Consider the following 21,937-nt stretch of genomic DNA (forward strand, 5'->3'; position numbering starts at 1 on the left):
GCAGAGGCAGGCCCCAGGGACGGGGAAAGGGTCTGCCCCAGAGTGTCCGCAGGCAGCCAGAGTGGGACCCCCGGGAGGGGCGGGCCCAGCCTGACATCTTGGGGCACCTGCTCAGGGCAGCCCAGGCAGGGCTGTCTCCAGTTATAAAGGTTGGGGCGAGTTTCAGTAAGACTCCGTTGTCTTGTGCTGCTCTTAACAACGTAAGGAAACTTGCAGATCCTTACCCCGTGGGCAGGAAGGCGAGCCCGGAAGCACCAAACTCTGGTGCTGCGGAAACGCCGGGAATACCAGTGTCAGAAGCAATGGCCTTCAGATCTGCAAGGGCTGGGTTTTCCTTCCAGAATCTGAGAGGACAGCTCAGCTGATCGCCCACTTTACTGTTCATGTAACCGTCAAAGAAGGAAAAAGGCCTTGGGGCACCTGGGTGGCTCAGTGGGTTAAGCCACTGCCTTCGGCTCAGGTCATGATCCCAGGGCCCTGGGATCGAGCCCCACATCGGGCTCTCTGCTCAGCTGGGAGCCTGCTTCCTCCTCTCTCTCTCTGCTTGCCTCTCTGCCTACTTGTGATCTTTCTCTGTCAAATAAATAAAATCTTAAAAAAAAAAGAAAAAGGCCTCCGAATGAGAAACAGGAAACAATAAAATCAACTTTAATTTGCTGCTTTGCATTGTCAAAGGTCGTTACAGTATCGCTTGCAAAACCCAGCAAGGAAAGGTCCGCCTGTGTGGCTGAGTCCTGGGAACCACTGAGCAACGTCGGCCCTGCGTGTGGGCACGCAGACGGCCCCCGACTGGACCCCAGCCAGGACAAGCCTGGTGGGGCCTAGGAGGCTTGTGGAGATGAAAGCACCTGGTGGGGTGGGGGTGGGGCAGCAGGGGTGCAGACCCCTGTTCAGATGGGCCAGGCCTGAGCAGAGGCCGTGCTGTGGACTGGAGTGGACTGTGGGTCTGCGGGTCCTGACAAGTCCAGATTCTGAAAAGTGACCTGTGAACCGTTTCCTTGGGAAGCGCGCTTCCATGGGCTGCCTTCCAGCAGCACGAGGACCTTGCTGAATTCAAAAAAGCTCGGAGTGAGGGTCACAGGCCCACCCGTCGGACCACGCCCACCCTTTAGGCCCAGGTCTGGGTGAGGCCGGGACAGGCAGGCTGGTCCACATAAAGATCTGCAGGGCAGCCGTGCAGCTCCTCCTCTGTGAACGATCCAGCCTCTCACGTGATCCCTGAGAAAGCGGAGGGGAGGGAGGCTCTAGCATCTGGGGGCAGGGCTACTGCGGCCCACTTGCTCCCATCCCGAGGTGCAGCCCCAGCAGTCTGTCCTAGGTGTAGTGAATTCAGAGCTCGCCCCCAGAAATGCAGGCCAGCTGAGGGGCAACCTTGTTGGGGTCAGTGGTCACATGGTGGCCACCTGTCTGTGGGCCGTGCTGCGGTCTGCATCCCATGTGCTGCTGAACTCAGTCCTGCCTGGTGGCCACAGGGCCTTTGCTTTCGGAGTCCTCCAGGGTTGACAGTGGGCAAGAGTTTCCCCTCAGGAGGTGTTTCCAGACTTCTGTCCTGGGGAGGGATGGCTGTAAACATCTTGTTCTTTCTCATCACCAGATGCCCCCGTGCGTACTGGGGGTCCAAACATTGCCAGTTACATTGTTCACAAGACCCATGAGGAGGGAGGGTCTGGGCACATTCATTCTGTATCATTCTAGAATGATGGGGAAGTTTCCCCCAAAACCGTGTGTACCGTGATTGCACATGTGGAGGGTCTGCGACTTGGGGGTGGGGAATAAAACTGGGTTGGGAGTCATTCCTTCCGGCCATTCTTGACAAGTCTGGCTGCTTCTGGTCCTGGGGGTGGAGGCCATGTAGTCAAGGCCCCAGGAGGTGTCGGGAGCCTGGCACAGGCTGGGGTTCGCAGGCATGTGGGGGAGGGAGGGATCCCGAGTGTGGCCACGGTGACCCTTCTAGCCTGTCAGCAGGACGCCCTGCCCTCCCTCAGGGAAGGGGCTGTTAGGGAAACAGCTCTTCACAGATCCTGCGGGTGTCCTCGGGGGTCGTCACCGTGTGGCCCACGGTCCTCGGGTCGGTGAAGATCTCGTGGTCATTCCCTCCCTGTGAAGACACGGGGGAGATGTGGGCGCCTCGCTTCTCCTGGGCGCGGGCAGCAGGAAACTGAGGAACTCGCCCTTTTACCAGCAGGCAGGCGGGCTTCGGTTACCTGGGCCCCCGGGAGAAGAGCAACCCGAGCCCAGGCATTACCGAGAAGGGCTTTCTCACTTTTCCTTGAACTGCAATTTAGCTTGGAACGTGTAATTACGCCTCTGAAAGCAATCACGATGCTCTTGTGAAGATCTGAGGCTTCTTTTTCTATAAAGCAAGCGTGGCAGGTGACAGCAGTCCCTGCCACTGTGTTTGAACTGCGCCCCAGGCTGTTGTCACAGGCAGCGCAGCAGGGCTGACAGCCCACTGTGGTATCTGGCTGTGACACGGACACGCGGGCCTCCGGGCCAACAGCAGCCACTGGTGACTACCGAGTACTTGGTGGCAAGTGGCCAGGGCAACAAAGGAACAGAGTTTATTTGATTCTATTTGTTTACATTTAAAGAGTTCCTGTGTTTGGCTTGCAACTGAGCCAGGCGGCCCGGGTGTAGACCCTGCCTGGACCGCGGCCGACGGGTGAGCCAGCTGCTGGAAGGGGGGTACGCTGCCCCCTGGCCGCAGGTCGGCACCTGCCCCTCGGCTCATGCGGCTCCAGGCGTATGCACACATCCCTTCCCCTGGGCCACTTCCAAGAGTGGAGCGCAAGACTGCTTCTGCCAGACCTTGTATCGGGGGGGCCCTGGCCCGCCATGGGGGTCCCCGGGGGTGGGTCCTCCAGTGTGTACGGCATCCCCAACCCACCCCCCCGGTCTGGGGTGAGTGAAGCGGGCTTGCCACCATTCCCACACCCTGAGCTCCAGGAAAGCCCCTGCTTTGCTTCTCATGCAATTTCCTAGATTCTCCTCATAAGCCTGGACGGTCTAACTCAAAACATTAGTTTATAATACGATGAAAATAACTGCAGAGTAAAAATGGATTTTTCTCCTAAAGATTCTATAAGAAACATCTGACATGCCTTTAAAGGACTCACGGACACAGTAATTCTTACTGCTCTGACTTTTGTGAGAGTTACCTTGTCCCAAAGTTTAGGAGGGGCTGCTGCCGGGGCCCAAAATGCACCGGGGAAGGAGTCAGGTCGGGGGCCATGAACTTGGAGCCACATCAGGGAAACTCCCTTCCCAGCGCTGACGGGGGGAGCTGCTGGGGTCCTGCCCTCGCCTCACAGATTTCTGTGCCGTCAAGTGGCTCTGGGTCAGCTCTAGGCGTCACGCCCACCGGCGGCTACCTAGGCAAGTAAATGTGAAACCAGTTCATGTAATGCTTAGAATTAAAGTCCAATTTCTCCTACGAATAGCTCGGGAGGTAAAAAACCGCCACAGAGAACTTAATGTTGTAGAAACAGACTTGTGAACTATCCAGAAAAACCAACCATCTATCGGGGACACATTCAGTCCCTGTCACTCATTCACTCGGGAGGGAGGAGTCTGGATTGACACAGGAGCCCAACCAGCCCAGGGAGCACGCACTACCCGCCGGGCAAAGCGAACGTCAGAGCGGAGGCAGGGAGAGACAGGAGATGGAGGCGAGCAACTCCGTAGGGCAGAGAACGGAGGGGAAGAGAACCTAGAGGGACAAGGGAGGCACCAGTGAGCAGAGGAAGGGAGGGGACAAGCCACGTCCCAGAAGTCAGCTCAGCGGCCCCCCAGGCCAGGGAGGTAAGGACTTGGGATTTTATGTCAAGCCACCGGCAAAGCTGCAACCAGGGGACACAATCAGCTTCACCTTCTGCAGGCCGTGCAGGTGGGGGCTGAGGACGAGGAGCAGAAGCACAGCGAGGAGGAGGCTGCGCAGCCAGCCAGGGCTGGGGGCGGGTTGCAGACGCTGGGCCCCGGGGAACGACTCCGAAGCAGCTGCCCCGCCTGTCCCTCCCGGGAGACCTGGTCCACACGGGGTGGCTCTCCCGGCTCGGTCTTGGCACCACCAGCACCACGCACCACAGACTTTAACCTCCCCTCCTGCCAGGGCACCTGGGCTCTTCTGGGGCTCCCAGAGCTGGCACAACAGAGTCAGAGGGAGGTCGGGAGAAGCAGAAGCACAAGACAAGCTGGTGTGAGCGCCCCCCTCTAGAATCAGGTTTCAGGGAACCGCAGATTCCAAACACCAGATATGCACAGGTCACTAGAGTCCGGGTGGGGAAGACGCTTTTCTGAGAGATGACAAAGGGAACCAAGCCGGAAGGGACACATCGTGGGCCGGGGACAGATGCCAGATGGAGGAGAGGCTTCCAGCTCAGTGCAAACAGCCCATTAATATTTAAATATTTGAGGCGAAGGGCTGAGGGTGCCACAGAAAAGCAGACGGCAGGGCTGAGTGGGGTCCAGTCTCCCCACTACCCAGCCGTGTTTCTGCACACGCTGATGCTGAGCTGATGTGGGGGGGGGGGGGTCCAGTGAACCCTGAGGATCCTATTGGAGAGCTGAGGAAGGGCTCACAAATCACGTGTCCCTGGCCTGTGGGCCCTGCAGAGCAGGAAGCAGGGCCGGGCCGCTGGATTCCGAGGGGGTCTCTGCTAGGAACACCCATCTGGGGCTCAGGTCCACTCCTGCAAGTCCACATCCACCACATGTGGCTGCTCATCTCCAGCCAGCGTAACGGGACCGATCCAATTTCTAGGTATCTGGGTACAAAGGCCAAAGGGACAAGGGCTCTGTTTCAAAGCCCTGGGGCGGGGGGTGCTCCCTGGGCTGTGGTGACAGTCACCGCAGGAGCTGTACCAACACTTCTAAGGCCAGTACCCCTGGCCTGCAGGCCGCGGCGTGAGAAGCCAAACGGATCTGAGTACGTGCTGCACGGCTGGTATGCAGCTGCTTTCTCAACGTGTGATCGTTAGCTGGTGAGGAGAATATTTGATAAAAATGTATGCCCTTAGATAACTATACTGATTTTTCCTAGAAAGAAGTGAACTGTTACACTTAAAACAAACAAACAAACAAAAGAAAACCAAAACCAGTCTGGCCCCAGGGTCATGATGTTTTGAAAACAATCAGGTGACTCCGAGTATTTCCAGGAGTATTTCCAGGACGGGACCCAGTGCTTACAGTCTGGGGACTAACCGTCCGGTGGAAAGCAAGCTGGCTTGCTGTCCTGCTGACGCTCCCGGGGTGACCCTCCGGGTCTGCTCATGAGTCTGGCGTACCCCCTCGTCCCCAAAACAAGGGCTGAGCACTGGGTGACGGGACCAGGCATGGACGTGCCTCCAGGAGATGCCGATTCGTAGACATCAGTGACCGCACCAGGGGACTCCCTGCGGGTTGGCCACACTCTAGGGGTCTGGAGTCAGGGTCCCCATGAAGAGAAGAACTACAGCAATGGCTGCTGCTTCTTCAGGGTTTATCCAGCAGCCCCTTTCCCCCTGCCCTGATCTCAGGGGTGACACGACCACAGATTCTGGTGTCCAGAAGGAAGGCGGGTCAGCCGAGACCCCAACAAACACCGCACTCATGGTGTCCCCCCCCGGCCCAGTGTCCTGCTTCCCATCCTCCCACAGGGGAACTGGCAGCACCCCCTCAACTGGGTGGGAAACCTCTAACCCAGTCCAACTTCCTCCAGTCAGATCTCAGGGAGCAGCAATTTTCCTGAGGCCCCTCTGGGAGCAAGGAACACCCCTCTCTCCATGCTAACCTAAGCCTGCCACTAGCCCCCAAGACTTGGGTCTCAGATTTCACACTGACACGCACGAATAGTAGGACAGGTCTGCACAGAGGACACATTCAGTGCTCTCATCAGCTCTCAGGCATCCTGATTGTGAGCGCAGGAGATGCCAGGCATGGCCAGGTCGCCCAGGGCAGGGCCAATGGCCAACTCTGTCCGCAGCCTGAGCAGGAACTCAAGGTTCGCCGGCTAACAAGCACCACCCACCCTACAGGCCCCCAATCTCTCAGAGGAATCTCATACTGGATGAGATTTTCTTAACTTCATTAAAAGCTGCAGACTTCATAGCTGGCTGGTTCCCTGCTGGAAGAAACAAGTCCTGCTTGCTGCCTTTCCTGAGCCGGCCTTGGGCTAGCCACCCTCCCTCTAGGACCTCCCTTTCCTCCCACCGCTTCAGAAGAACTGCGTCCCCACAGTTCAGCCCCCATAGGGGCTGACAAGTACCACGGCTCACGACACAGATGTGTGTGGTCACCCTGTAGGCAACGGCGGCCAGATTGTAGGTCTTCTGGGTTTCAAAGCTGCCTCTTCCCACCAGGCCGATAGGGACTTCCTTAAAGCTTCTTTTAAGGAAAGATTTTCCTTTTGAACGTTTGTGGAAAACCAATTGTTGCATGATTTGACAGCATTTTGGAGGTGATGTGGGAGAGTGACGAGAGGCTTCTGGATGCCGTGCGGTCACTGACCTGCACCGCCCCTGGCCCTGCGTGGAGCCCGCTGCCGCCCATCCCGCACGTCCCGCCAGGCTGCCCAAGGACCTGAGGACAGAACGTCCAAGGGTCCAGCTCAGGGTCTGACACTGAAGTGCTTTAGAAACCAAAAATTTTAGTTTTCTTCCTTTGCTCAGTTTGATACTTTAAAGCTTTATTTTTCAACAGAGAGCACATTTGTGGAGGTCAAAATTTAAAGAGAAGACAGAGTGCCAAGTGTCTCTCCCATCCTTGTCCCTAGCTCTCAGGAGGTCTGTCATCTGCCTTCTCGGATGTCCCTTCACATTCTCTTTATGCACTTATGAGCACCGTGAAGAGAGCACCTCTTTAGACAAAAGCGGCGCCTGTTACTTGTACCGTTCTGCACCTTACGTGGCTCGCCTGATAGAACATCCCAGAGATCGGTCTGCATCTGTGGTTCGTACAGCCACGGAGCATTCTGCCGTGTGCACCAACTGCCTTGTGCGTGGTCAGTCACCTCCTGCAACAGTGCTCCCCAGTCCTGCCACTCTGCGTGTGCCCGTCCCAAGCACAGAAGCGGACAGAGAACTCAATCACCCAAAAGGATGTGCTGAGTCAAAGTCAATCAGCTGTCGATGTTCATGACCGTTAGAATGTTTTCATGTTCCAACCGCCTGAAAGCCAGGAAGCGTTAAGCCAGCAGAAACTGTCTAGCCTGGGAATATGGGAAGGCTGGGGGTGGGCGGAGTCAGGTGGGGCAGTCTGCCCGCCACCTCCCTCCCCGCCCCGAAGCCATGCAAAGCAGTGTGGGGTGCCTCTCTGTGCCCTGGCCGACCCTTTCCCTGCACCAAACCAAGGCACTCCAGGTTGGGCCTGAAGCCTTGAGGCTATACTCAGAGCTGGGTTTTAACAGACCCTGGTTGTTGTGGCTGATGGGCAGGATGGGGAGGGGGTAGGGACCAACAGTCAGTCCAGGACTGCCAAGCATTTAGAAAAGCAACGGCCAAGGTCTAGTTTCTTCACTCTGCTCTCTGAGGGTGTTCCAAGCAGGGAATGGGGGAGGGGCTCCATGTAACATCAGATCCCTCCAGATGGAGGCGGCTGCTAGGGCTGGAGAGGCTGCCAGGCAGGCCTCTAAGCCTGTGGTGCTTGGCAAGGAAATAGCTTTTTTTTTTTTTTTTAAATTAAGTAGGCTCCACGTCCACTATGCAGGCCAACATGGGGCTCGAACTCATGACCCTGAGATCAAGACCCAAGTTGAGATCAAGAGTCAGATACTTAACCGAATAAGCCACCCAGGAACCCCTGGGAAATGGCTTTTTACTGACAGTTCTCAGCTCAAGTGCTGTTTCCCTGGAAACCAGCAAAAACATCTGCCTTGATGCGAAGGAAGGAAACCGCTTTCAAAATCTATCACAGAATATGAGAAGTTTAAAGCTAGCGTTTGGATGGCTCTATGCCTGTTAAAGGTTTAGATGGTTGGACCGTTACTTCCCATTTCCAGGAAACCACCGACCGACAGCAGCGTCAGAGAGGGCAGAGATCGGTCACCACGGTGTCAACAACCACAGTCCCAGGGCCTCTGCTGGGAAAACGGGTCATCCAGCCCCTGAAAACCTCATTTTCAAAGAAATTCACTAACATGGGTAAATAAGATAGGTACGAGAACAAAGCAGAAAATCCAAGAGTGAACACGCACGGTCCACTTTGGGGGTCGCGGACGCCCAGAGAAAAGACTGGGAGGCGCATCAGCTGTGACCACATGTGACTTACACTTTCTCCCTTGAACTTTCTCCCATGCTCTACAGTGAATGTTAATTACGAATCAGGAAAAAACCTTCCGTAAGAAGTATCCGCCTTTAAAAAGTAGGTGAAACCAAAAACCAAACAAACAGAATCGATGTACTGGAGTTCCCAGATGGAGAATCCCAAAAGCAGGCATTCTTTGCCAATCTCAAGAACCACATTCCGTTCTGCAAAGTCCCCAGTGAGGCTTCTGGGGGCTCTTTGCACAAAGCAAGAGTGTCCTCACGGACAAAAACCTGGCTTCGCCTGTCTCAGCAGCTCTCCTCCCGGCCTGGCCGAGCGGGCAGGGGGCCGGAAGGGCTGCGGAGGCGCCCGGCCAGCCGGAAGATCCCGCGTGTGACTGCGTGAGCTCGCTTTCTCCAAAGACATCAAAGTCTGATGCAAAAGCATTTCTGCAGCCAAAGAATTTCACCAAATGGACGCGGTTGCAAACCACTTCTCTCTGTTGTTAAGAACGAGGCTAAAGGACACGCCTCCAGAAAAGCAGCACCATGCTGTCCGGGAACCAGAAGAGAATGTTCCCCACTGCGACGAAGGACGGCCTGCTGGACTGGGAAGCCTGCGTGCTTAGAGACAAGGTCGTTTGTTCTGGTGCCACCATTTCGGCCATGGGCTGTGTGACCCTGGGCAAGTCACTTAACCTTTCCGTTTTTTTTTTTTTTTAAAGATTTATTAATTTGAGAGAGAGAAAGAGAAAGAAAGAAGTACAGAGAAGTATAGGGAAGTACAGAGGGAGGAGACAAGTAGACTGCCTACTGAATGGGGAGTCCGCCGCCAGGCTTGATCCTAGGACCCCGAGATCACACCCTGAGCTGAAATCAAGAGTCGGATATTTAACGACTGAGCCACCCATGCACCCCGAGTCCTGGTTTTATCCTTTAGAAGGATGGACATGAGCCTATATTGATCAGAAGTCTCTTTAATGCTAGAAGACCTTATGTGGGGACCTTGCTGATAGGCAGGTAGGTCCACCCCAGAAAAACCTTAGCAAAACGGCAAGTACTCTGCAGTGGATCACAGACCAGACACTAAGCAAACTCTGAATGTCTAGGGCATAGCTGCTTGGTGCAGGATGGCCATGAAGCCTGAACCAGGACCTCTGATGCCAAGATAATTCCCATCACCAGGCGGCACGTGAAGGGAAGTGGGCGGAGGGGCCCAGGGGCGACAGGAATTTAAAGGAAGGGGCCTGGGCAGTGAGTGGCTGGTGCCCAGCCTCCTCTCAGGGCCCCACCTGTCCCAAGAAGAGCCCCGTCCTGCTGCCACAGTGGCTCTGGGGAAATCCCTCCTCCGCAGTCCTCCTCCTGGTGCTGGCCTTCGACACAGCTCTGCTCTCAGCCCCGATTTAGACTCAGTCCAGCACCTGTCCATCAGGGACAGCTCCCCAAACCCTGTGTGTGTGATGCGCACTGCTAACACAGTCCCTGATGCGGTCTCTTGAATTTGAGACCCGTGAGATTCCCCGTCTTCCTACCATTTAGGATGCCTTGTGCCCAGCTCATAAAGAATGTCCCTGGGGGAAAACCACAGTGGAAAAATGACCTAAAAATGGCCAAGGGCGTGGAAGTGGACAAAGGACTGGACAGTGGCACTGGGGCAGGTGTTCTGGAAGGCTGCAAAGTGAGCCTCGAAAGGACTCCATGACCGTCCCCACTGAGGGGTCTGGTGTCCGAGCGCAAAGGGAGGGAGGCTGATTCGTTCCTCTCAGGGGAAAGCAGCCCCTGCTCCATGTGAGCTGGGCCAGTGCGTGCTGCGTGGCGGAGCGGAAAAGGCCCACATGTCCATTCCCCTTTTCCAGCCTGAACCAAACAGTCCAATTCCAAAATACGCTCCCGTACTTACGGGCATGGTTTTGTCCCCGAAGAAATAGATGGTCTTATAGCCGTCATTTTCCACGTGTCTCAGGCAGTACCGCTTGTCCCAGCCATCAGGAAAGACATCGATGCTGATCTGGCCTCCTGCCAAGAGGGGGAAGACACAGAAGCTAGAGGCGGGAAAGAGGAGCATGTGGCTGAACCGAACGCGCGGTCTACTCATCAGCAACTGGAGGGCTGAGGTCGGTTTTTAATACCCTGGTTTGCTATTTATGCTATTTTAGGGACCGGTTCTAGAAATTCATGGGACGTTGCTTTTATCCAACATTATTTCACCCAAAATTGAAAAGCAAGACAGATTGCTAGCTCAGAATGAGGAATGCGTTCGTGTTCAAGTGCTGCACCAAAGACATGGGTCTAAAGGAAGCAGTGGAAAATCCAATAACAGCTTCAACCAGCTGGGCCACCCCGAGCTTTAGTATGCTCTGGCTCTTGGGGGCGAAGCCCAGAGCTGGCTGTGTGCGGTGCATCTCGCAGGAGAGAGGAAAAGCAGGTGCAAAGTGATTGTTGGGGAGCTTTCAGGTGCAATAAACCCTTGGAAAGCTTTGTCGGGGAGACGTTCACCTTGTGGTTCAAGAACACTTGAACATCTACCTGCTCTAGCAGAGGTAATCTCTTTATAATTCAAGTTTTCCTACAACTGTACGCTCAGGGTAGGTGGTAAAACAAGAGGGTTCTACGTAAGGACCCATCAGCGCTGACGGAAGTGCGTTTGCTTCAAGCATCTCACAAGTGTATTCTACGAAAAACCAAGGCCGGCCAAGACACCAGCGCTGCGGGAAGAACTCTGTCCGACACAGGAAATGTTCGCTCGCATGCTGGTCCACCACTGCAGACACAACATCTGTGGGCTTAGACAAGACCCCTTTTCCTCCAGGGCCTGTTTCTTGATTTGTAACACAAACCCAACTGGCTGCTATGGATCCCTGCTGCTCACGCATGATGAGATTTCAAATCTGTTCTGCTGAGCTCTACTCTGGGCCAGGAAGAGAGGTACCGGGGCAGGGCGGTGGGGGTGGGGAGGAATCCTGCCAGGTGAGACGTTAGAACCAAATCCAGAGGCCAGGGAGAGTCTCCATGAGGGCTGACCACACAGGAGTGCTCGCCCCTACACCCCTCTGGCCCACCTTCACACTAGGCACAGCCCCATTCCAAGAGCTCACCGGCCCCCGCAACCCCCATTTAGTAGGTGGTTACTGAAGCCGGAAGCCAGCCCGAGTGCACCGTACCTATGGAGAATGTGACGCCTTTGCCTGCAAACTCTTTCTGCAGGTCTGCTACAAACTTCTGTCTGATGTTTTCTTTCTGAGAAAAATAAGGAGATACCGATTGTCTAGCGCATGTCAGTGCAGAAGGCACCCTTTAGCCACAGGCCACGAGGCTGCACATCTTCACTCCCAGAGACCCAGGCTGTGTCGGAAGGACTCACTTTATCGAGTTCGTGAAACTCAATGCGTTCTTCTTGACTGCAGCTTCTCCCAATTGGGGACACGTTCAACATCCCGTTTCGGAACTCAATGAAAGTACCCCTGGAGAGGAGAGGGGACGAGCCCGGGAGAGACATTATTACATTATTTACGTGGACGACTTTACAGATGGGTAAGCAGGCTCAAATTTCCAGAAGGACGGGGCTGGTAGGATCAACACTTCACTGGGCTGGGCTCAGCCACAGGGTAGCCTTGGGCCACAGGCAGCTAATCTGAACTGAGATTAGATTTCAAAGATAGAGCATGAAAAAGGAATGTCACCCTCATTCGAAATGCTCTCTGTTGACTATGTGTTAAAACGATTATGTTTTGGCTACACTGAATTAAATAAAATATGATTAAAATTAATTTTTCTTTTTAATGCAGCTACAGAAAACTTAAAATTGCCCATGTGGCCCACATTATTTCTGTTGGACAGTGAATTTTATTGTCAATAAAGAGCTATGAGGGGTGCCTGGGTAGCTCAGTTGGTTGGGCGTCTGCCTTTGGCTTAAGTCATGATCGCAGAGTCCTGGGATGGAGCTCTATGTTGGGTTCCCTGTTCACTGGGGAGTCTGCTTCTCCTCCCTTTGCCTGTCTGCCTACTTAAGCTCTCTCTCTGTGTCAAATTAAAATAATAATAATAAAAAGAGCTATGAAAATGATTACCATCTCTCAAGTTCCCTGAGGAATCTGAAAATTCATGCGCCTGACATTTTTGCTAGTGACCTTTTGAACCCACCGGTCTGACCACACAAAGCTATGGGAAAAGGCTCTGAGGGCTGCTTGGTGAGCCTCCGTCATTCCAACGAAACACAGCTGCTGTGGATAGCTGCTACTAAATGGTTGCTCTGATCGCAGAACGTGAGAACAGCTTAACACCTTTTTTTAGTTACTCTGAATAAAGATTAAAACACACACACACACACACACACACACACACACATACAACATTTTCCCCCACGGTGTTTCCAGTTTGAATCTCAAAACAGTTTCTTAAAAGCTCAAATAACTGTGAGCTATTTATCCTTACAATGCAATTTAAGGGTTCTGTGACTATGTGCTCGGAAGTATCTTCTAGTTCTAAATGCTGATGACTGTGAAGTTCTAGAACCTCTTCCCTGGGTCCTTTCTGTCTTCTGCACACAGCCCTGATCTTGAGCCATCAGCCACCTGTAAATACCAGGGACATAGGCCCAGTGTTGAGCTGAGGGTCTGCTTCAAGGCCAACACAGCATCCTGCTGCCTGAATTCACGGTGGGGATCTCATGCTAACTTGAAATTATAGATCTTCAGAGAACACAGAAGCCAGAGATGATGGTATTTTACTATATGAAGTCAAACTTCCAAATGACAGCAATTAATGCAGATTTTATGTCATACCGTGGGCCGAGCAAGCAGGGCTGTGTGTGGGCTCTGGCCTGGGTTTCCGGGGTGTGTCCCAGGTGGCTTCCGGATCTGGGGCTGAAGCTGCTTTCCACACTGCTCTTACAGGCCTCCTCCCGGGCCCATAGTCTTAGCAAGCCTCTTAGTTTCCGCTTCCCATCATGTGGAAATGCTGTGGTTTATGGATTCATTCTTCCACTAGAAGGTTTCCAATAATGTCTTACTAACTAAGCACAGGGCCCGGGACTAAAGTCAGCACCAACCCAGCCAGTGTGACTCCTCCCCATGCCAGCACAGCCTCTGCTGAAAGCAAATCTACCTTTTCTTTCTTTTTTTTTTTTTTAAAGATTTATTTATTTATTTGACAGAGATCACTAGTAGGCTGAGAGGCGGGCAGGGGGCGGGGGGGGGGGGAGCAGGCTCTCTGCTGACAGAGAGTCCAATGCGGGGCTGGATCCCAGGACCCTGAGCTCATGACCTGAGCCGAAGGCAGAGGCTTAACCCACTGAGCCACCCAGGTGCCCCCCAAACCCACCTTTTCTTCGGGAGTTTAATTCTTGCGATGTAGCTCAGACAGTAGTTGATTAGATCTTGGATTAGGGCCTCGCCCAGGTGACCTTGAATACTCTGGATAAAGAAAACACTGGGGTTACTTGAATGGGGGGGGGCATTTTTGAAATAACTTTACAGCACACCCGGGGCTTCAGCCACTACTGGCGAGGGTGACTAGGCTGACGTGGCCAGCGTGACATGCCCCGCTACCTTTTTCCTTCTCTCCCTGCGTGAAAACATAAGGCAAACCACAAAGGGCTTTAGTTAAAGCATTTCCTGCTTCACGACTCAAGATTTTTGTACAAATTATCTTTCGAATGCTTCATGGAAGGCCCAAAGAGTTTATTACTGCTGCTTTTATTCAATTAAAATATCTACGGACGCTGACAAAGTATCTTTGTTCCACTCGGGCTTTCTCATATGTCTGAGTGGAAGGATCTTGTTACTAGCAACAGCTACACAGTACCTCTTAAAAATGCTTGTAGCCAGGCAGCCTGCCCTCCTTTCTGCCAGCGCGACAGAAATATCAGATAAAGTACCCTTAAAAAAACAATGCTGAAATTTAGTTAGCCATTTGGAATACGTGATAGTCACAGGGCTCGACACTCAAGACGTAGAAAAGAATACAGGGTAGATAGAGGTTCACTCCTTCCCCGGCTCCTCACCTCCCGGACACACCTCCCCAGAAGCATCCAGGGTCAAATAGCTTTTTGGAAAGCATTTTAATAATATTACTATATTTAATAATATTACTAACAATATATATTATTATAGTATATATTATTATTTATTTTATTTTATTATTAATATTAATATTATTATAGTATAGTATAATAATAGCATATAGTGGTCTGGATACTCTAGAACCTACCTGTTTACACAAGAGTTTCCCATCTTTGTATGCAACCAGGCCATTTTCTGGAAACACATAATCGTATTTTTCAACCACTGGAACCAAAACAAGAGAAAAGTCAGTGTGCAAGGAACTGAAGCTGGTTTCTCTTTCTTGATTAACACGTCTCACGGATAAAACAGGGAAACTCCAGTAAGGACTGTAAAAGGATATCTCGCCTTAACAGGTTCCGAAGGTGGGGAAAAATGCCTTAAAAAAAAGCCTCTAATTACAAATGTACAAGATGGTGGCCAGGCTGGTGTTCAGAGACCTGGTGGCGGGTCCTCTCATGTCTCTGCCTTCAGCCCCCTCTACCTGGAGAGGAAGATGTGAGCCAAGAATGACCCCCAAGCCTCCCTGAGGACCCGCATCACCAGGGCAGTGATGAAAATGTGCAGATTCCCAGGCTCTGCTCTCAGGCCTTCTGAATCAGAACATGCAGGACCAGGCTAAAGATCAGAATTTAAAAATAAATAAGTGAAAATATATATTTTTAAAAGGTCTTTAGGTGATTCTTATATTATAGCAGCCAGATATGGAGACCACTCATATACTAAATGGTTTCCCAAACTTTAGTTGCTTATTAAAATGCAGACTCCCAGGTGCCCTGCGTTGGGTGGGGCCCTCACATCTGTATTTTCACAGGTTCCCCAGTGATTCTGATACAGCTGGGTCTTCAACTTTCTTCTAGCTTGTGAAGGTTCTGAGTCTGTTGTTTGGACTCACACTCTTTGAAATCTACAGACAGTGCCCTACCCTGACATAATGCCTCTCTGAGCCTGTGGTTAAAAATATGGCCAGAGGCAGAAAGGGCCATCAGGGCTGGGTAACAGGATTTCCGGGGCTTAATGTGCCCCATTATGTTGTTTCTAGTGTTTCTAAGTAGAGCATCTATGAGAAAAATGGAAGTGTAAGCAGAACAGAGAGCTTTAGAGAGAATGCATAGATTATGCTCATCCAATACACTAATCCAATAAAGACAGCCTACACCGATTTGGATTGTAGGATACTACAGTCAAAACCCTGGTTCTCCACTGGGGATGACACTGCCCCCCAGAGGGTATTTGGCAATGTCTAGAGACATTTTTGGATGCCACACTGGGCACGGAGGTGCTCCTGGCATCCCGTGGGTGGAGGCCACAGGGGTGCTGCTCAACATCCTACAGTGTGCACAGGGCAGCCCGGACAATGGAGAATGATCTGGCCCAACATGTCAACAGTGTCCCAAAGAACGATCATCTCAACCATCTCTCCACAATCTAGTTCTTAGAGGTCAGGCACCCTAGAGGCCCTGGGGCTACAAGATGAGTAATGCAGAGTCAGAGTCTTCCAGAAAAAACAGAAGGACAACCAGATCGTTTGCAACATGCAGTGTGTGTCCTGCTGGCAAGGCTGTGCATCACAATCTTCTGGGGCAGGGGTTGGGGGGGAGCTGCTAAAATATGATTCCCAGGCCCCAGAGACCTCAGGATCTCCAGTGAAGGGGCCAATAGGAACCCCTGGCTTCCTGGGGCCTGCGCTGGAAGTTCTGGTTCACCACGTAGGGTTGAGAGCCTGGGTGTCCCATGATTAGGGAACTCTGGGAAACATGTGTTAGAGCAACGGAGAGGAGGCCCCCAGACCTGGCAGGCATCTGAACACCTGGGTGAGAAGGACAGTCAGGAGATGGGGACTGAACTGAGCTCAGAGAGTGGACGGGGACAAGGCAAAGCATTCCAGGCAGTGACACACACACTCAAACTTCTGGGTGACCCCACCCATGTATCTGGGAACCGAGTGGTCCACCACCAATTCCAGAAATTTATTTATAACATTAAGAACAGAGGAAAGAGAAAGCAGAGAGAATGTTTGTCCAAACAAGGCAGCAGGAAGCCTGCCACACAGGGAGGAGGGCTCGAGGCTGCCTAAAACACTTCATGGCCACAGGTCCCAATGTCCTCATAGGAAGCTGCCATTAACCAAACGCAACTTACCAAACAAACGCAACTTACCATCCTTTCCCAGCTGCTCCTGCACTTTCTCAAAGTCTGACCCGCCTACCACACCAATTTTGATCTTCTGCCTCAAGTTTTGTAGAAAGCCATCCATTTCTTTGGTAATTTTCTACATTTCAAAAAGGAAAATAAAAAGTCATGAGCCGTAGAATAACCAGGAGACTGAAACTCAAAGAGTGATACAACCCTGACTTCCATATATGCCAGTTCAGGCTCTGGGTCTGTAGTGAGTCCAAATGTTTTAGTTGTGATTTGGGGAAATCAACTTTTTACCAGAAAAAATGTGTTAAATTTTACTTATTCTTACCTAGCTTAAAACACACAAGCAATATATTAACAGCTGCTGTGTGCTGTTCTAGCTCTACTGCTCTGCATTCACATACTTGCCTACATGTGCAAAAAATAAGGAGGTCTTATTTTCTGACACACAAGTGGACTCATTCTAGGTCTTGTGCAGTGACATGTGTTTTTAGCAGTGAGTTGGGATGACTGTTCCGTGTGGATACACAAAGATTTAGAACATTCCTTTCGAATGCTACAGTGTACTCCACTTACGGGTTTAAGTTGCTATTTTAGAACAAAACATGACAAGATTACAGAGGACATTCAGAATTGATTTGTTATAATAATACAAAACCAAAAATAAATAAGTACAACAGCAACAGCACACGGATTTTTTTAGTTTCTCCTAAAAGCTCTTATGTATCAACAGTGGTCTCAATGGTGTAATTTTTTGCTAGTTGAAGTCCAAATTGTGGACTAATTAAATATAAGTTATGAACATGAAAAAAATATTCCTGTATTAAGACAAATCACAATTCATTTTTTAAAAGTTATTTTGTTACTTTTAGTAATCTGAATGGTCTATTCACATGGGGTATCTATTTTCTAATTTTTTATTTTTTATTTTTATTTTTGAGAGAGAGAATATTAAGCAGGTTCCATGCCCAGTGTGGAGCCTGATGCGGGACTTGATCTCACAACCCTGAGATCATGGCCTGACTGAAATCAAGAGTAGGACACGTAACCAACTAAGCTGCCCAGGGATCCCTAACTTATTATTATTTTTTAAGTAAACTCTACTCCCAATGTGGGATTTGAACTCATGACCCCGGGATCAAGAGTGGCATGTTCCACTGACTGAGCCAGCCTGGAGGCCCTCACACTGGGTATCTTTAGAAATGAAGTTAGCAGAAATTAAAAACAAAAACAAAAAACCAACTTCAATACAAAAACATCTAGAGTTCAATCTTCTCTTTTTCTTTTCTTTTCTTTCTTTTTTTAAAAGATTTTATTTATTTGACAGAAAGAGTGATCACAAGCAGGCAGAAAGAGCGGGGGAAGCAGGCTCCCTGTTGAGCAGAGAGCCCGATGCGGGGCTCGATCCCAGGACCCCGAGACCATAACCTGAGCCAAAGGCAGAGGCTTAACCCACTGAACCACCCAGGCACCCAAATCTTTTCTTTTTTCTTAAAACAACAACATTTTAGAGAAATATACACCCAGGATTAATAAAATTATACAGAAGGGCTTATAATAGAACACACAGTTTTTTACACCTTCTGTGGAATCTCGACTTAGCAGACAAAATTTAGAAGTGCCGTGGCAGCCTCTACAAATCAATGACTATGAAAATGGGTCCTGGAGCCCTCCAAGTGGCTTACTTCCACCTGACGTCAGGGTGGCAGGCAGTGGGGAAGATTCCCTAGATTGCAAAATATTAAAAATGCAATACTTTTGTCTTCAAGCAGAACCCAAAGCTGCAATTTCTTTTCTCTTAACCCTAGTGCACAATGATGAGCTCCGTGGTACTGTGGCCATCAGGTGTGTCTGCAGTGTGTGTGTGTGTGTGTGTGTGTGTGTGTGTGTGTGTGAGAAGGCCCCTTCTCACTTCCGAGGGGCAGCAAATATTTTTTTGACAGGAAGTAAGATCCAGCTCCTTGTGAGCATAACAGAGCATCTAAACTACCCACAGTAGGAGAGGTTGTTGGAGCAAAATAATCACAGACCAAAGTTGTTGTGATGTTTCCAAATAATTGTGTTGCTAATCACAAGGGGTTCTTTAGGGCGCCTGGGTGGCTCAGTGGGTTAAGCCGCTGCCTTCGGCTCAGGTCATGATCTCAGGGTCCTGGGATTGAGTCCCGCATCGGGCTCTCTGCTCAGCAGGGAGCCTGCTTCCCTCTCTCTCTCTCTCTGCCAGCCTCTCCGACTACTTGTGATTTCTCTCTGTCAAATAAATAAATAAATAAATCTTAAAAAACAAAACAAGGGGTTCTTTATAAGTCCTCCTGGGTAAAAATAAAACAGAGAAAGATCCAAAAGCTTGAAATTGAGGTCAAAGCAGGATAAAAATTCACCTTCTGAAAAAACCAACTACAAAAGACTTCTTTTGGGACAACAGAGGAAAACTGACAGAGCAAGTAAGAGTCAGCAGAATAGGTGCCTGGGCCAGCATTAACTCGCTGCCAGGTTCCGCGAGGTACGACTGCCACGCAGCCACATCCATTCACTTGCGTACTGTCTGTGACGCAACCACACAGCCGAGTAGTTGTGACAGACACCACATGGCTGGCAGAGCCTCAACTCTTTACTATCTGTCTTTTTACAGAAAAATATGTGCTGACTTCTGAGCTGGGGCATTAAATAATAGGAGGGAACTGGTGACACGTTTCGTAGGTGATGATAGCACTATGGTCACCACAGATGTCCTCAAGAGATCCAGGCTCAAATAGTTAGGGGTGAATTACCATGATGAATGTGGCTTCAGAAGCGGCACATCAAAAAATAAAAGTGTAGAAAAGTTAATGTCAGTCATCGCTGATTTTAAGTGGCCGGGATACGGCTATTCTGTATAGTAGTTTCGCAGTAATTCTGTACATTTTAATTTCTTATTCGAATTTCGATTTTATTTTTTTAAGGTTTAAAAGTAACATGCACCTAACATGCAGCTAGAATTTATAGCTCTGAGATCTAGAGTCATATGCTCTAGCGACAGAGCCAGCCAGGTGCCCCCGTATGTTTGAGTTTTTTATGACATAAAGCCGGAAAACAATTTAGTCAGGTTTAGGGCCCCCTTCTTTTGTTCTAAGTCTCAACTGTTTTTAGATGGAATAACCTTTCTTAGGAAAATACTCAGCACAAGAAAATTCTACTAAAATAGTGGTATGTGCGGAGCTCCGGACTCCGTTCTAATTAGATTTTATCTGTTTATATCATCTCGTGTGTCAGCAGCTGCAAGATAACCCATTCTTCTGCTTCTGGACTGTAATATGCTTATCACTGTTTGGGAATGCATGTTTTGAGGGAGGGAAGGTACTATATTATTCTATAATGAATAGATCTCTTGCTAAAATATTTTCATTTTTTACCTGGAACACCTGACACCCAGAAACAATTTTCTTTTGTTAGACTATTTTTTTTTTTCAGTGTTAAAATTATCAGTTTGCTGCAAAGAATATCATGTTTCAAATGTGTATTACAGGAATACACTGTGACTCAGTGAATTACAGGAATACACTGTGAGTTTCTTTGCTATTTCATACTTCGTGGTCATCTATCCAGATTCCTTCTGGAAGGCAGAAGCACCTTCCGGAACGGCATAACCAGCAGCCAGAACAGCTTCCATCTTGGAGTGGTGGCAGGAAATGGCAAACTTAGCAAATGAGAATGCCCTGCAGCCCAGACACTTGTACCAGATTTGCTGTGAGAAACAGAGGTCATGGTTTCACTGAGTCTCAGTTTCCTTATGTTTAAAAGGGTAAAAGAGGGGTCCCTGGGTGGCTCAGTGGGTTAAGCCTCTGCCTTTAGCTCAGGTCGTGATCTCAGAGTCCTGGGATCGAGCCCCGCATCGGGCTCTCTGCTCAGCAGGGAGCCTGCTTCTCTCTCTCTCTCTCTGCCTGCTTGTGATCTCTGTCTGTCAAATAAATAAATAAAACCTTAAAAAAAAAAAAGGGTAAAAGAAATTATCCTACATGGTAGGAAAGAGGGGAAAAGGTTGAGAAGGTCCAGTGATATGCAAAAAGGTATGGAATGTGAACCCTAGACCATCACAGCCCATGGGCCAAACAGAGCAGCTGGTTGTTTTTGTAACAAGTAAATAAAGCTTTATTAGAACGCAGCCATGCTGTGTCTACCTAAGGTCCTATGGCAGCTTTTGCATTACAGCTGAGTAGTTACTACAGACCATGTGGTTGGCAGAGACAAAAAAAAATTTTTGCTATCTGGGCCTTTACAAACAATGAGTTGCTGACTTTGGCTCCAGACAGCCAAGAGCTTTTCTAACAGTCCAGAAGTGTGTTTTGGTCACCGAATCTGGGTCACAAAGGGCCTCTGAAGAACTTGCCATTGAGTTTCATCCCTAGATGCACCCAATCTGTGGCTCAGAAAGGCCAAATGATGTCACACGCATGTAATGTGGCCATCTGGAGCACACCACTGCCATCCTCCGGCCAAAATTAAGAAGGCAGGGATAGAAAGTGAAGTTAGGAAGGTTAATTGGGTCCCAGCTCAAGTTTGAATGGCTGTGGTTCAAGGACCAGTCCCTGCAAGGGGGGAGGTCTGCGTCAGCTTCATCACAAATCCTGATCTTAACGGAAACCTCACGATCAAGCCTGCAGCGGCAACATCTACAAGTGGGAAGCAAGCTTCCAAGAGTTCAAGGGGGGGCTCGCAGCAGGCAGTCTGAAAAAAATCTAGGTCTCCTTGCTCACTCCCGCTGGAGAAGGGGGTGGAGAAAAGGGGGTGGTTGGCAGCGGCTAATATTTACTGTCTCCTGCTGAACACGGCCCACCCTACCCAAAATATTTTTACGAATTTATTCGATTTCATTCGACCCTCACATACACCATATGGAACTGGGAAGGTCCCCACTGAAAGCCGTGGAGGCTGAGACTGAGATTAAGTGACTTGCTCAAGGTCAGACAGCTCTCAAGAGGGTACAGCGGAGACTCTTTTAGGTCTGCTTGACCTGGACACCTGTGTTTTTCAGATTAGGGCACAAGGTGCAGTTCGCAGGCGACAGCACCGAGGCGCGCTCACGGCTGGCAAGAGAGCTGAGCTGGGCTTCAAATCCAGCGCAGGCGGTGAAAATCCCGAACCGCGTTTTCCAATAAGTTTTTCGCTTTTCGGCCCCGCCCCATGTCTCCGAGCATCCTGAGGGTCTAAGCCCGCCGCTGCCACCCCGCCGGACGCCGCCTACCTGTCGCGGGGCCGTCAGCGTCCCGTCCACGTCGAAGAGGCACAGCGCTGGGCCGGACGCCGCCATGTCGCCGGTTTCCATCCACTCGGGATGGGACTCGTTGGCAACCAGGAACTCCGCCCAGAACTTCCGGGTTCGGCCCCCCCCCCCCCCAGCCCCCGTACCGCAGGGCACGCTGGGGGGAGGAGCATTCCCTCCCACGGTGCCAGGGACCTGCGTCGGATATTCTTTCGGAACCACAAATCCCAAGATGCAATGCGCCGACACGGCGTCCTATGACGGTCGAGCGCGCGCCGTCAGAG

General features: G+C 50.6%; 1 protein-coding gene across 4 annotated transcripts; it reads right to left on the minus strand.

Annotated features, from left to right (window-relative positions):
* Positions 1-620: 620 nt before the first annotated feature.
* Positions 621-21,840, minus strand: PMM2 (phosphomannomutase 2). 4 transcript variants are annotated; one of them, XM_059415343.1, is made up of 8 exons: positions 21,636-21,829; positions 16,436-16,547; positions 14,424-14,500; positions 13,536-13,627; positions 11,578-11,677; positions 11,378-11,453; positions 10,117-10,232; positions 621-2,098 (listed from the first exon to the last, which is right to left on the minus strand). In XM_059415343.1, the coding sequence occupies exons 1-8, from the start codon at positions 21,714-21,716 to the stop codon at positions 1,997-1,999; spliced, it is 756 nt and encodes a 251-aa protein (XP_059271326.1). In that variant the 5' UTR covers positions 21,717-21,829; the 3' UTR covers positions 621-1,996. The 4 variants fall into 4 exon arrangements, with proteins under 4 accessions (XP_059271326.1, XP_059271329.1, XP_059271330.1 ...); XM_059415346.1 differs by lacking the exon at positions 621-2,098 and adding an exon at positions 6,637-7,142 and having other exon boundaries at positions 21,636-21,840; XM_059415347.1 differs by lacking the exon at positions 621-2,098 and adding an exon at positions 7,152-9,086 and having other exon boundaries at positions 21,636-21,839.
* Between the last annotated feature and the right edge of the window lie 97 nt (positions 21,841-21,937).

Source organism: Mustela nigripes, chromosome 11 (assembly GCF_022355385.1).
Source record: "Mustela nigripes isolate SB6536 chromosome 11, MUSNIG.SB6536, whole genome shotgun sequence".
In the NCBI taxonomy this organism is placed as follows: Eukaryota; Metazoa; Chordata; class Mammalia; order Carnivora; family Mustelidae; genus Mustela; species Mustela nigripes.

What these genes read in the sequence shown, in the direction of transcription:
- PMM2 (XM_059415343.1), bottom strand. Translation starts at nt 21,716, where the DNA reads ATGGAAACCGGCGACATGGCGGCGTCCGGCCCAGCGCTGTGCCTCTTC. An exon ending in CGCTGACGGCCCCGCGACAG is followed by an intron (nt 16,548 to 21,635) that starts GTAGGCGGCGTC and finishes TTTGAAATGTAG; the next exon opens with AAAATTACCAAAGAAATGGA. An exon ending in TCGGGGACAAAACCATGCCC is followed by an intron (nt 2,099 to 10,116) that starts GTAAGTACGGGA and finishes GTGTCTTCACAG; the next exon opens with GGAGGGAATGACCACGAGAT.